The sequence below is a fragment of the Serinus canaria genome, chromosome 9 (genome assembly GCF_022539315.1).
Source record: "Serinus canaria isolate serCan28SL12 chromosome 9, serCan2020, whole genome shotgun sequence".
Lineage (NCBI taxonomy): Eukaryota > Metazoa > Chordata > Aves > Passeriformes > Fringillidae > Serinus > Serinus canaria.
The window spans coordinates 19238527-19252275 of record NC_066323.1 but is presented as its reverse complement, the minus strand read 5'-3'; the positions used below and the strand labels follow the sequence as shown (position 1 = coordinate 19252275).

General features: G+C 45.3%; 1 protein-coding gene across 1 annotated transcript in view; it reads right to left on the bottom strand.

The window, feature by feature from the left end:
• VPS8 (VPS8 subunit of CORVET complex) overlaps positions 1-13749 on the bottom strand; it is a 66119-nt gene that overhangs the window by 22742 nt on the left and 29628 nt on the right. The window contains exons 28-35 of the mRNA XM_030227035.2: positions 11493-11612; positions 10359-10415; positions 9905-9987; positions 8538-8622; positions 7472-7570; positions 4494-4583; positions 4019-4065; positions 12-153 (exon numbers count right to left, since the gene is read on the bottom strand). Coding sequence (XP_030082895.1) covers positions 12-153; positions 4019-4065; positions 4494-4583; positions 7472-7570; positions 8538-8622; positions 9905-9987; positions 10359-10415; positions 11493-11612 — 723 coding nt within the window. The remainder of the gene's footprint in view (positions 1-11; positions 154-4018; positions 4066-4493; positions 4584-7471; positions 7571-8537; positions 8623-9904; positions 9988-10358; positions 10416-11492; positions 11613-13749) is intronic.

Sequence of the window (13749 nt, the reverse complement as noted above, 5' to 3'; positions counted from 1 at the left end):
CTCTTTCCTACCTGGATGGTTTCCTCCAGTCTGCAGTATTCCAGAACTTTGAGTGTCTCCAAAACCTGGTCTGGGCTGTACTGACAGAGCAGCTCGATGAACTGCTCAGTGATACAGGGTGGGAGGTGTAGCAGGTCTTGGTTAATGCCTTCTCTGGAATAAAACAGGCACAAGAGACGAAAATCAAATTCTAGCCCAGAAATATGGCTGGGAAGAAGAGTTTCTTATTCAATTGAGCATTGTCTTTTATCCTTAATGCTGAAGTTAAAAAAATCTGGTTTTAAGAGGAAAATTATGCTACTTCTACTAGTTACTGGTGCTGGAGGTCTCTCAGCAGCCATTTCATTTGTTCCACAACATATCCTCCTGATGCCTCAGTACAAATTAAACTCTCAAAGACCCCTGAGAAGAAAGATTCCAGCACAGACCCATCTCCAGCAATTCCATGGCAAAGAGGCACAAAGAATTAGCCTCATTTCCTCAATGAAACCTTATGGTCTGAGTGCTCTGTTCAGATCCTAATTGTCTGTGTCCTACAGAACGGCTCTGCATGTGTTGCTTTTTGCTTATTGTTCCTGAAATTCTTCTTTGACTTCCTTTACCACATTTTAATGTTTCATCCCTTTGATCTACCTCACTAAGAAAGGAACTCTTACTTCTTTAGAGAAAGATCCCCATTTTCCAATCCCTAGGCTCATTATTAAGCAAACTCTTCATGTGCAGAAACAGAAGAGAGAACAGAACTGTGAGCAGTGCCCACATCCCTTTGTCCTGACAGTTTCCTTCTGATGTTGGTTTTAAAAAGAGCAACGTGAAGGAGGAGACTTCAGAGTGAGAAGGGAAAGGATGAGGCTTCCCTGGAGCCAGATACAGCACCTGCAACCCTTAAATGAACAGCAGCTCTCTGCCACTGCATATTACACTTCTCATGGCAGTTCCAGGACTGGTGCATTGCACAGAGAAACAGTGGAAGTTGATCCTGGCTACAAAACAGGGGCTTCTGCTGAAGCTCCTGCTAGGAAAGGAAAAGGATCAGGGCATATATATTGAGTTTTGTTACCTTTCTGAACACAAATTCCTAAGCAGGAGAAGATAATGTGCAAATTCTACAGCCATGGGATGGAAAAGGTCTCATATCCAATACCCTCTCTATTTCCTGGGAGTCACAAAAGGCATACTACCATTCAGAAAGCCAGGAGAATGCTGTGAGAGAGAAGCTCTGCTAAGAGAGCAGCTTACTGTGATTACAATGATTATAAATGCAACATGCCCAGAAACAAAAGCCTCAGCCATGTACTGATCACAGTGTGCAAAGTATGAGCACAGCTCCACAAAAACTGCCCAAACTATTGTGTTCTGACAGCAAAGAGTGGACCTTGAAAGACCAAACAAGAACCCTGAACTCTGCATTCACCACCCACTCCTCCCACAACAAACACCCTGTAAACTGCCCCAGTGCCTGCAAGGGGGTGAGTGCTCTCCTGTTTCTATGGGTAGGCTAAAATAAAACACTCTCTATCCAAAATGATCTTGTCTGCCAAGACAGGAAAAATAGCAAGTCATGCACCTATAGCATGAGAACAAGCTTCAAGTCTGGAAATAACTCTGGCACCAAGTATTCATGATTTCATGAGCAAGCTCACTCTTCCCTCAGCCATTTATTTCACCAAGAAATGCAGAGAAGAGACAATGGAAAGAAAGCTGGATTTTGATAATTTCTAAAACTAATTGACAATCCTGAGACTTGCAGATCCTCTTCAGCTACAGGGATTATTTTCACTCCAATATAACCATATCCAATATCTCCTCTGCCATAGTCTTTCCAAAAAGCAAGAGAGAAGCACTGGTTCCTCATGAAACCTGGCACAAGGAAGCCCTGCAAGTGTCACAGGCAGCTGGGCACAGAGGAGAGCCCTTGGGAAAAACCCTCATGGTTTAGGAGTCTGTTACTACATTTATAAACCCAGAACACTGTGTTGCTAAATAAGTTAATATTGTTGGTATAATACATAAACACAAATGCCAACAGACAATACTTCACTCTGTTGGGGTTTTTTAGAGGAAAAAGCTCTAGAGTTTAAAATGGAAATGTAGCAAAGACTGTGATTAATGAGCTGAGCAATCCCTACTACATTCTCTGGTTCCTGGGGCTGCTTTATGCTACAAACATTCAGACATTTGGTTTTAATTTCCCCAGGCAATTCCTGTTAACCCTGTTTCCTCCCTTCCCCCTTCCACCTCCTTAAAAATAAATCTCTAGCTAAATTAAATGGGCCAAATTAATCCCTAATGCAATTCCACCAACTCGGATAGTTAGACCAGCATGATGAGTCTTGTCCCCATATGATCAAGCAATCATTTGTATTTGAGACCTTAAAAAGCTCATTTACTGCTCTAAGAATCTTTACTTCGACAAACATTTTGCTTCACAAAAGCATATAAAAATTGAGAGTGGATGAAAAGAGACAGATGTTGCAGAAGAGCCTAACCACTATTTTATGTATAAATATACTACAAAGTGTAGGTGCCTCTGCAAGTAGATCTGCAGAGCAAGATTTTACCTCCCTCCCTGCCTCTCCCAGGATACAGTTCAGCTCCTTTCAATAGGTTTTAGAAGAAAACAGCTTTCCAGCACTGAGAACAGACCTCAGGATCGGAGTGTTATTAAGAAAAAGCCATGTGGCCTAGTGCACCACATGGAACAGCATCCTTGAGGGAAAAGCAGAGAGCTGTGGGGAGATCAGATGCACAACGTTGTTTCCCATTGCTGGTTTGAACACATCACGTGCTGCCTGTGATCAGAAGGTAACTACAGGAGAAAAGGGTCTATTTAACTCTAATTATGGTAGAGTGAAATTAGATATGTTTATTACTCAGAGATTATGGGAGGCACTCTGTGCATAAGATTAGAATCCAGGTTAATTACTACCTTCACTAGGTGCAAGTGATAACACAGCATAAACAAAGTCCTACTTAACATCCAGCTGGGTTTCACTTCTGCTTAAATACTTGGTTTTTTTCAATTAATCATTGATTAACTAAATAATCTGATTTCTTTCCTATAAAACCCAACCAAGATATTTTTTTAATTTTGTTTTGACCCTGGAGAAAACAGGAGGTGTGGAAATTAACACCTTCCACACAAACATGTCTGTAAAACTCAGGAAAGAATGGAATATACATTTGGGATTTTGGTTTCTTTCCTTAATTTACATTAAAATCCAAGAGGTGATTGATTAATTCGTTCTGGCTTCCAAAGCATGCTTTTTATTCCACTTCAACAAAAACTGAAACACTGACACTTGGATTTAGATAATATTGCCTTTTCCTACTCTTCCTCTTCATTAAGCACAATTAATTTGTGGTTAATTGACAAACCAAGATCCCTCTCTCAGCTGCATTAACAATTGCTTGAAAGCAACTGGAGCTGTGCATATATAAATGTCTTGTAGCATTTGATACTGATTTAACAGAAAGAGAACACAGTGGTGAAGCACTGAAAGAACAGGCACAGATGGAGCAAGCAAGTAGTTAAAAAGAGGAGCTTGCAGTGAAATATGGCAGCAGTTCTGAAACAAGACAAAAACTAAAATGACCAAATACTCTTCTGTTTATGTTAAACTCAGGCACCTCAGTCAAGTAACCAAAGCAGTGGGTTAGGAAGAGAAGCTGCCATTGCTGAGAAGAGAAATGGGTACTCCAGCCCCAGGGTAACCATTCCACAGCCCTCTGAAGCAGCAGTGCCCAAGCTCCCCCCACATGCCAGAGGCAGCATATTCCATGCACTGGAGCCCACAGCACTTCCCAGGCAGGGAGCTGGCAGAGACTCCCCTGAAGGATGCTCCCCACAATGCTTCTTTTGGGCTGCTCTTCTCAGCTTGGGGCACCCTGAGGAGCAGGTCACCTTTCCTAAGCCTGGTCTTGGCCACAGGCTGGCTACTGATGCACTGGTTCAAAGAATTGATTGGAATCCACACTTGCACACTGCAGTTTGTAAAAAGTCCCACTTTCTACATACCTTGGATCAAGGAGACTCCTCAGGAACTGGAAGAGCAAGAACTGGTCCTGTACAACAGGAAACAGTATTGTTATTTTAAAGAATGTGATTTATTTTAAATACAGTGATCCTTGAACTATATCCACTGAAGAAAACAGTTCCCAGCTGCTGCCTGCTGCAGGAGCTGCTCTTGCACAAATATTCTGAGGATGTGTTTGGCTGACAACAGCTCTGCTCTGGGACTCCAAGCCATACTGAATCCCAGCTAAAAGCTGCAACCAGCAGCTCTGAGCTTACACATTTTTATGGCCAGAACTCTACAAACAGGCCAAATAATTGAGATGTAGCAACCCCTATCAGTGAGTAGCTATAGCCTGTTTTTTTTCTTCTGTTTCTGACACAGCAATACCTCACCACGACTCTTAGCAATCATGTCCTACAGGAATGACATCCCTACTGCACAGGAGCCCCACACTAATGGAGTTTGACACTTCACCTGCAGGTTGGAGATGATGCTCTCGAGCTGCTCGCTGAAGTGAATGGCTGCCAGCTCAGCTGCTTTACCTGGGCTCAGCACCAGCAGCTCCTTTGGGGGGGAAACACAACCAAATTAATTCCTTTTGACTTCACAGGCAATATAATTATGAAGCATCACCAAGCCCATCCACACTGTAACTGAACTTCTGCTAAGATGCAAGTGTAAGACAACAAACACCACTGCATAGAGAGATGTGGAAAAAACAGAAGGGTATTTGGTAAAAAAAATTTTGAAAGTTTATTTTTTGCTATGCACAAGGCCTTGAAGAATACAAAACTCCTCACACCAAGAACTCACCTCAGTCCTACAGAGAGGAAGTTATTCATCAAGTTTTCTGACAACTGCCTTTACCCCCTGCCAACAAGACAGGGCATTCCCAGTGCCAACTGTGAGCCAGCAGGAAAGAGGAAACAACCAACCCTTGGAAATTCCTCAGTCCAGTGTTGAACTGGCTTGAACTGAACCAAACCAGAGGTTTAAAAGCAAGTTTCCTGTAACTGTTCACCATAACTGATACCTGTCCAGACATGAAAAAGCAATTTCTTTATTGTAATACAAGGAAACAAAAATAATTTAGATGCCTGTAGGTCTGCTTTCTGTCAAGCTTGAGCTAAAACGCTTCATATTTTACACAACCCGCAATGTGAACGTTTTGCTTCTAACCCTTCCAAATAAATGAGAAGCAACTGCTGCAAAACAACACTGTGCACCTGGTAACCTGTCCCAAAAGCCCTTGCTGAACCTAAAAACGAGAAAACATTTCTTTACTGAACAAAACCAACTGTTACAGCAGTAAAGAAGGAAAATTATCAGAAATGAACATCTGGGGAAAATCCCAAACTGAAGTTCCTTAGCAGTCGCTTGGCCTCCAGACAGGCATAGCAGCCACTGAATAGAGCCAAGGCCAGCAACAGACTGGGGCAAAGGGAAGCAAGGAAGAGCCTGACCATTCCATGAGCTCTTTAGGAAGAGCTGTCACAGCTGATGCCTTTGGTGAGGTTTCCAGAGGAAAACCTGCCTGCTCCAGAAGCTCTGCAGTGTTTGACCCCACAGCTTTACTGCACAAGCTCAGCCCCTCACTGCATCCCCATGACTCTTTCACCCCACTAACCCAGGCAGTCCAAAACATCTTGAGCACAGCAGTGCAGCGGGACACAGAAAGGATGCAGTGGGACTGCCTTAATCTACTTCCTTCTCTGGACAAACCCTCCTGGGAGTCTCCAGGACTGCTGAAGGTAGGACTGCCAGGCTGGAGGGAGCTGGCCCAATCTCCCTGTCTGGAATCAGTGCAACCTTCAGAGCCCATTCCCCAGCAAAACATTTGGTGCTTGGGTTTCTATCCTCTCTCTGCCAACATGGTACTGCTTAGACAGCCCTTGAGGGGACAGAACTGACACAAGGCACGTGGGTAGAAAAGGACCCTTGTGTGACTGAAGAGAACAGAGCTTATTTTTTAAACATAAACATGAATGAACAATGGCTGTGAAATGATAGGAAAAATTAAAAGTGGCACTGACCACAAACTCCACTTTCTACCATACAATCACCAGGAAATCCTCTCCAGACACTGCTAGTTTTGCCTGAACAGGCTGTTTGAATTCATAGCTCAGCAAATGACAGCTGTCCTAAAAGCTGAAATCACAGCTTCACACCAGTAAAGTAAAGTATTATTTACTGTTCCAAGTCTTTTGAATGTCTGAGAGCAGGATTAACATAATGAAAAAGGACAAAAGCCCACAGCAGCCATCAGGCTGCTAAACCACTAGGTTTACCAGTCCTGGGAAATAGAAGATGCCAAAATGAATCAGGGAGCTGATCTCAGTGACAGTACCTAAGAAAGGTAATCCACAGAGCCCATCATCTTCCCAGCAGCTCTCTGAGGGAGTAGGGATGCAGGAGAGGAAGGAAGCAGCACAGCAGCTGCAGCTTGCCCAGCCTGGAACCCCAGTTGCTCTGATGAGGTTGCAATGAGTCAGGCCTGCTCAGACCCAGCACAACCATCCCCAGCAGTCCCACAGCTCTGCCAGTGCCTCTGGAGAGGGGCTGTGAGCTCAGTGAGCCCCATGTCAGGCAGCAGCATTCCCAGGGTTTCTTTGTGCATTACCTTTTGAATCACTCTCCCTCTTGGTCCATTTTCTCATTAGTCATGCACTACTTGCAGATGCTGGTAGAAACTAAAAGTACTCTGGATGTGCCCATTAGCTTTTTGTCTGCCTCACAGGATACAGATTCTGTGGTCAATTTCTGCTAAGGAGTGTTGTCTGCAAGGCTTGTTTTACAGACAGAATAATTTTCCTGGCTTATCTCCAGATCACCCTGGTGGGGACTGACAGCACCTTATAGGAACTAGAAATATTACAGATTCCCCACATCTACTGACTGGACAATCATTTCAGACATCTTCATCGCCTGAAGCTGACAGAGACTGAAAATATGAGAAAAATTATTAGTTGGAGAAGTCTAGCAGCAGCCCATGTCTTACAAAGAAATCGTGACCCCATCATTCCCCAGGTCAGCAGTGCCAGGGCACCAGGGCTGAATGCACTCATCAGTGTGAGGGAACAGGGTGAGGAGCTGGATCCCACAGCCTGTGAGGTCAGAGATGTCCATACCCTGCCTTGCTGCTGCTGCAAGCTCAGGAGATGGAACACTTGCTAATGGATCCCTCTCCTGCTCCACAGCACTCACTACCCATCACCCCCTGAGCAGGCACCATTATCCAAAGAGCAGCACTTGAAACCAGGAAGGCCAGGAAGCCAGCCTGACTCTGAGAGAGGCACTTGCACTGATGTGTGAGAGCTCTGAGCTGACATCAGAGCTATCTCAACAGCTGTGACTCAGCACTGGACACTCATGCTTCTGGAAAAGCAGCCAGCACATCCAAGAGCCATTAGCAGGAGCTGAGGGACTGTGGGTGCAGGACAGACTGTACCTACCTCTATATGGTCCAAAGCTTTCTGCCACACCAGCTGCTTCTCCTCAGCACTGTAGCCAGGCATAGACAGGATGTTGTGGATGTAGTTGAAAACTTCTTCCTGTAAGGCACAAACCCATAAATGCTGCAGTGTGTTCTACAACACCACTGACAGCACTGGCTTTTGGAAACAAGAGTGCTTCCAGCAGCCTTGGCATAACCTCAGGGCTAGTCTTCTCCAAGTAGGTCAGGATGAGTTATCTGCAGGGAGGCTCTATGTCCCTAAAGAGTTCCTGAAGGAAAAGAGAGCTGAGGGGAATCTAGTGCTAATGTGTTAAGTGCTGAGGTCAAAGAGAATTGTTCTTCCCCAACCAGAAATGTCTCCCTCTTACCCACAGAGAAAAGGATAGGACATCACTTGAGCTAGGAGCACAGGCAGAGAGAACACTCAGCCAGGGAGTAGCTCAGTTTTCCCAGCACATTCCTGAGCTCCTCCCTGGCCTCTCCCTCAGGCTCTCCTGCACTGTCCCCAGCTCAGGTGCTCTCCTGTGTCACGGTTTTCAACCACCTCCCTATCACAACCTCCTCTTCCGACTCCTTCACCCACACAACATTCAGCACTGTGGGTTTATAAGGACCTGATGAGGTCACATTTGTCAGACTCTCATCCCAACTTCTGTTGGTGATAGGGAAGGGAACACCTCAAGAACTGTGGCAGGTGTGCATGCTGAAGGTAATGGCAGAGAAATAATAAGGGCAGAGAGCCTGTGTCCAGGGGAAGAAATGTGGGAGCCAATGGCAGAAACAAAAAAGTACTGCAGTTAGCCCCATCTGCAGCAAATCCCACCTTGCACTCAGGTTTGATGTACTAGCACTAGATTTAAAAATAAAGGAAAACTCTGAAACTTTAAAAAAAAAAAATCAACTCCTCTCCACTAGACAAACACTAACAGCTTTGACTACAACTAAGAAATCTGAACTTTTCAGGGCATTTTTAAGGTAATTATGCTAGAAGAGCAAGGCAGCTGTGCCCAGGACAGGCTGCATGGCCACCAAGCACAAAGGCCAGGAGCACCAGAGTTCCTCACCTTCCTCAGGGGATCCCGCAGGTAACAGCCGATGATTTTGTCATAGCGAAGCTGCCGCTCATACATGAACTCACAGATCTGATAGCTGAAAGGAAGGGAAACTTCCCATGTCAGGAAGAGCACTCAGCTGAGCCAGCACAACAGACAGGCAGCATTTGGATGTGTCTTACATTGGGGTTTTCAGCACACAGGCTTGGGGACTCCAGAGTGCTGGGGTGCCATTTGTACCAGCCTCGGGCCAACCTCAACCCATCTGGGTTGCCCATCAAGCTCCCTCTTCTGGGAAATTATCACACAGAACACAGAAAAGTGGAGCTACTAAGGGGAGAGGCAAGACACAGAGGATAACAACTCTTAATGAAACCAGGTCTCACAGGTTCTGCTGCCAGAGATGATCTTTGTTTCCACAACACTCTGCTCTAAGTTAGGTCAATCCACTACACTTAATTGAAGAAATTCACTGAACATGACTCAACAATGTATTATGACACAGCTTCCTACCTTCACATTTTAATAAACATCTTCAATACTTCGAGACTTTACATAAAATCAGATGTAACTGAGTCAAACCAAATCAAGAGTCTGATAATTAATATTACACTGTAGCTCTTTCAGATCTGATGGAAGTGGCTGAGCTGGGGGGCCTGGCTGTCAAATTCTCTGAAGCAAGGAGAAAAAAATGTGTTTATTGACTCCGAAAAATTTGATTGAGTTAGTCCTTTTAGGACACACAGCAGAACAGGCATGGCCCACCCTCTACTGTTCTCCTTCTGGTCCTTTGTGGATTCATTCATGTAACACCCAAACTCATGACCTGGATGAAGATGCCCTCCCTGGCTGGCTCTGCTCTGGCATGACAGACTCTTTCTGGAATCATAAAGCATCTAAAGGAGATGCTAGAAATTTTCAGCCTTTCCAGACACTGTTTTTGTATCTCCTACTCAATTCTAAAATGAATCCATGGGGGTGACTCCAGACCCCTCCATGCTTTTAAATCCACCTGTGGGTCTCACCCCAACCAGGCATCTCCATCTGCCAAGGGCAGAGCACTCCAATAGACAAATATACCTCTGAGCACAGCCTGGGCTCTAGGATGGAGAATGTTAAAACTCATCAAGTCCCATAGGGCTTCTCCTGAAGGGTTTCCACAGCTCTACCCCTTCTTTTCTTAACAATGCTTTCTCAGAGAACACCCAAGAAAGAAAGTCTGGGACTAAATGTGAATGTCTTAAATTAAACATAACGTGAATGCACAGGGAAAATAACCCCAAACACAGTTACAAAGTAGGAACAAGGAAAGTGGAGCCAAGAAAGATCTGTGGAAGAGATTTAAAGGCAGTTTTTACATATTGTGTCCAACAACTCACAACTCAGCCTTCTCTGCCATTTGGATAAGGCGGCTCTCTTCAAACTGCACGATCCCTCCTGCCTGGAGCAGCTCCAAAAGGACCTACAGAGATTGAACACCAGGTGTTTACAGGGCAGCAACAGCAGCTGAACAGCCAGCACCACTTCAAGTCCACTGCTCCTGCTCCATTAAACATGGTAAGAACACAGGGCTGACTTTACTGATTTGTTAATTGACAGTCCTTTAACTAGGAAGGACATGAGCTTATGAGAACTTTCCTGCCTCTGTTCTTGTTCCTGCAGGCAGTGCTGGGGTGGGACCCTTCCCTCCTGCTGTGCCCAGCACTGCCCAATATTGCCATGCCCATGTCTTTGGCATGTGACCCAAAGCCCATACTCACTCCCAAGGCCAAATTCTGCTCCACAGCCTGGCCTTGCCTGGTGCTCCAAGGAGCATCCCTGGAAGGCTCTTACCTGCTGCCTCTCAGAATGCCGGGAATCATCATCAGGGCTGCACAGGAACTCCAGCACCTGCCAGGGGAGACACTGGTGTGAGCCAGGCCTGACTGGCACAGCTGGGAGCACAAAATGACCAGCACACCCTGAGCACCAGCAGTGGCACAGCAAACCACCAAACAACGGGGCCATCTGAATGTACCTGGAACCAAACTGGGAATACTAGAATGCCAGAGAACTGCTGAAAGACTCAGGGAAACACAGGACTCTGCACCAGGATCTAGAATCAAACTTTAGGGAACCCAGGGAATATAGAAGAACTCAGGGGACCCCAAGTTTCTGCTTCAGACTACACACCATACAGCTAGCATGACTACACTGACCCACTCTCCTGGACTGTGCAATCTCATCAGGAAAACAGGAAATTATGTAATTCATAACATTTAATATATGTGGAATAAAAATGTTGAATCCAAATCTGTTTAGTCTCCACAGAGTTCTTCAGTCTTAAATTAGGACCAAGGACATAATATATTCTAATTCATTTTTATTAGTGCTCATACATCCCTACTATCACAGCAACACTGCTGCAGCCAGTGAAGCCTCCTCCTCAGTCCCAGGAATTTCTATGACTTAAGCTGGGATACACAATTAACTCATGCAAGCATTGGGCATACATGGGTATAAATTCCTTTTTCAAACAGCAGAGAAGGTAGTGGCCAGCTGAACTAAAAATTAACCAACTACACTTATGTGCTCTGTAAGCTCACTAATGTAATTTTAGTTGACACCTCTTATCCCAGACTGGCTTGGGTTGGAAGGGACCTTAAAGCTCATCCAGTTCCACCTCTCTGCCATGGGCAGGAACATCTTCCACTAGACCAGACTGCTCAGAGCTTCATCCAGCCTGGCCTTGAGCACTTCCTAGGATGAAATGCTGTTTGTCCCACAGCTCCAGACAAGCTGAAACATGGTGTAATGTACTGGTCTGTCCTATTTTGCTCCTTGGAAACCACAGCAAACAGCCCAGCAAGATGCCACCTGGTTATAAGGCACCAGTTCCTCCAGATCTGCTACAGTCTACAGCACTGGCCACACTTTCTGCAGAGGTGCATCCTGCTTGGAATGCCACACACACTCAGGAACACTTGCCTGGTCAAACAGTGTCCTGTTGACAAACAAGGTGTTGTTGGGCTTGGCGAGCTGCCGGGCAAGGAAGGTAAAGAGACAGCCAACCTGTGATGGGGTGAAGTCAGAATTCTCCACCATGACCTGAGAAATGTTGGAGACAAAAGGGAAAAATAAACCCACAAGGAACTGATTCTGCCTTTGGGAGAGTAAATGGGACAAGAAGAAATCCCTGTGAGCCATCATGTCCCCTCCTATCCCAGACACCCCCTGGTGTTAGTCCATCCTGAAGGTCAAACACAAGGCCCCTTCTCCAGCATTCAGCTGTGTCACCTGAAGATACAGGCAGTGCATGTGACCTTGCTAAAGCACTTCTGCCCCAAAGGTGAAGATGCTCCACCTCTCTTCCCCCTACTCAAGGGAAGAATTCTTGCATGTCCCTGGTTTTCAGGTGTGAGGAGGCTCCAAACCCACATTTATCTCTGCCTCTGTAGCCTGTGTTGATCATGGGACATGGAACAGCTTCTGAGCAGAGAAATGCTATCACACGGTTAAAGCACAATTCTTATAGGAGAAAACAACCTCAAACACCTCATTTCAAGGCCCATTTCACCACTTCAACTGTGGCATGCAAACAACTACTCTAATAGCTAAGAAACAAACAACTGCAGGTTTGGGGAAAAGATTTTCTCACATTACGTTAGCATTAGTCAAACAGTATTTAGAGAAACTTGTGGCTGTGCTGACTTGAAATTACAGAAAAAAGGAATATCTAAGATTCACTACAAAAGGGATTGGAAACCCACGAAGTGCTTTTTCACCTGTCTGGTGTAAAAAAACATGAGCCTGATGTGTCCTGACTTAGTGTCTCCTGCTTCAAAAAATCCTAAACCCCAAGTGAAAGTAAACTGCCCCTGTCTGGAGAGTCCCCTCTAAGAGCAATGTGTTTAAGCCAGGAGGAAATCCATCACCTGGACTACTCTGTCAGCTAAGATCTAAAAACTCCTGTAGCAAAGCCCATGGAGCAGCTCACAGTTTATCACCTCATTCACTCAGAGCTGGGGGGAGTCAGTTGATTTCCTCAAGTGACCCAGAGTTTCAGACCCCAAGAGATGCTAATGGTTTTGTGACACAAGAGAGGCAGGCAGGCCAGACACATTACAGAATCAAGCAGAGCTCTGCTTGAGACACCAGCTAATGTAATAATTCTTTTTCAGTTTTCATTTTCTGTCTAAAAAGGCTATTTCTTACAGGAGCTTAGTCACAACATCACTACCTAACACCATTAAAAAATTATTCACTGAAATATTTTGGAGTGTTTTACTAATTTTAGCTTTGTTTTTCACAAACTGGGTCCTTGTCAGTCTATGTTAAGGTGAGCATACTGCATATTCCTGGAATAGAGCAACTTCCCAGAGGCTGTAGACCAGCCACATACATGATCCATTTGGCAAAGTTTTGATCAGCATTAGCAGAATGTCTCTGTTCACCAAACTATTTCAAAAGCAGAGCTATTTCCTAGATGCTTTCTTTATTGCTAATGACAAATTCAAATTGAAAGCTTCAAGAGTTTTTAACTTTTATCCAAAAGGACAGCAGATTTCAGACCAAAGGACTGACAGTTGTCTTAACAACACATTGTTTGCCTGAAGATGCAATGCTGCAGCCCTTCTGCTGTTGGTGCCACGACAGGAACACATCCCCAGCAGGTCTGGAACATGGCTGCAGTGTGCCACCTCCTGCTAACAGCAGCTCAGGACACAAACCAGAGGGGCTGAGCCAGCACAGGGCTAAAACACCCCTCAGAGCCACATCCTGCTCAGGCAGGCTCACAAAACCCCTCCCAGTGGCATTGTCTCAGCCCACGGCAGCAGCACTGCCACCCAAGTCACTCACTGTGCCCTTGTCTCATCTATCAGTGATGCCAAGGACAGGGAAATGCTACTTATTGTATGTTTATACATAAACAGCTTCCAAGTGGAGTCACTCATGATTAGTGGTGACAGCTTGGAGGGGAAAGCAAACAGTGCTTGGCAGTGAGAGATTTTAATGGGAACATCCATTGCTGGGAACAGGGGTTGGGGGTGACAATGATTTCCAGAGCACCAGGCTGATAACTGACATTCCTCTTCTCTCCTAAACTAAAGATAAGCCTGTCATCCTGGAAATGCTGCATCCCAAACATTGCACTGGCAGGCACAGGGAGGAGGGATTCAGCAGAAAAGCAGTGGCACTCTACCAAGCACAGGTTACCTGGGACCTTTTTCAGGCTCAGAAGCAA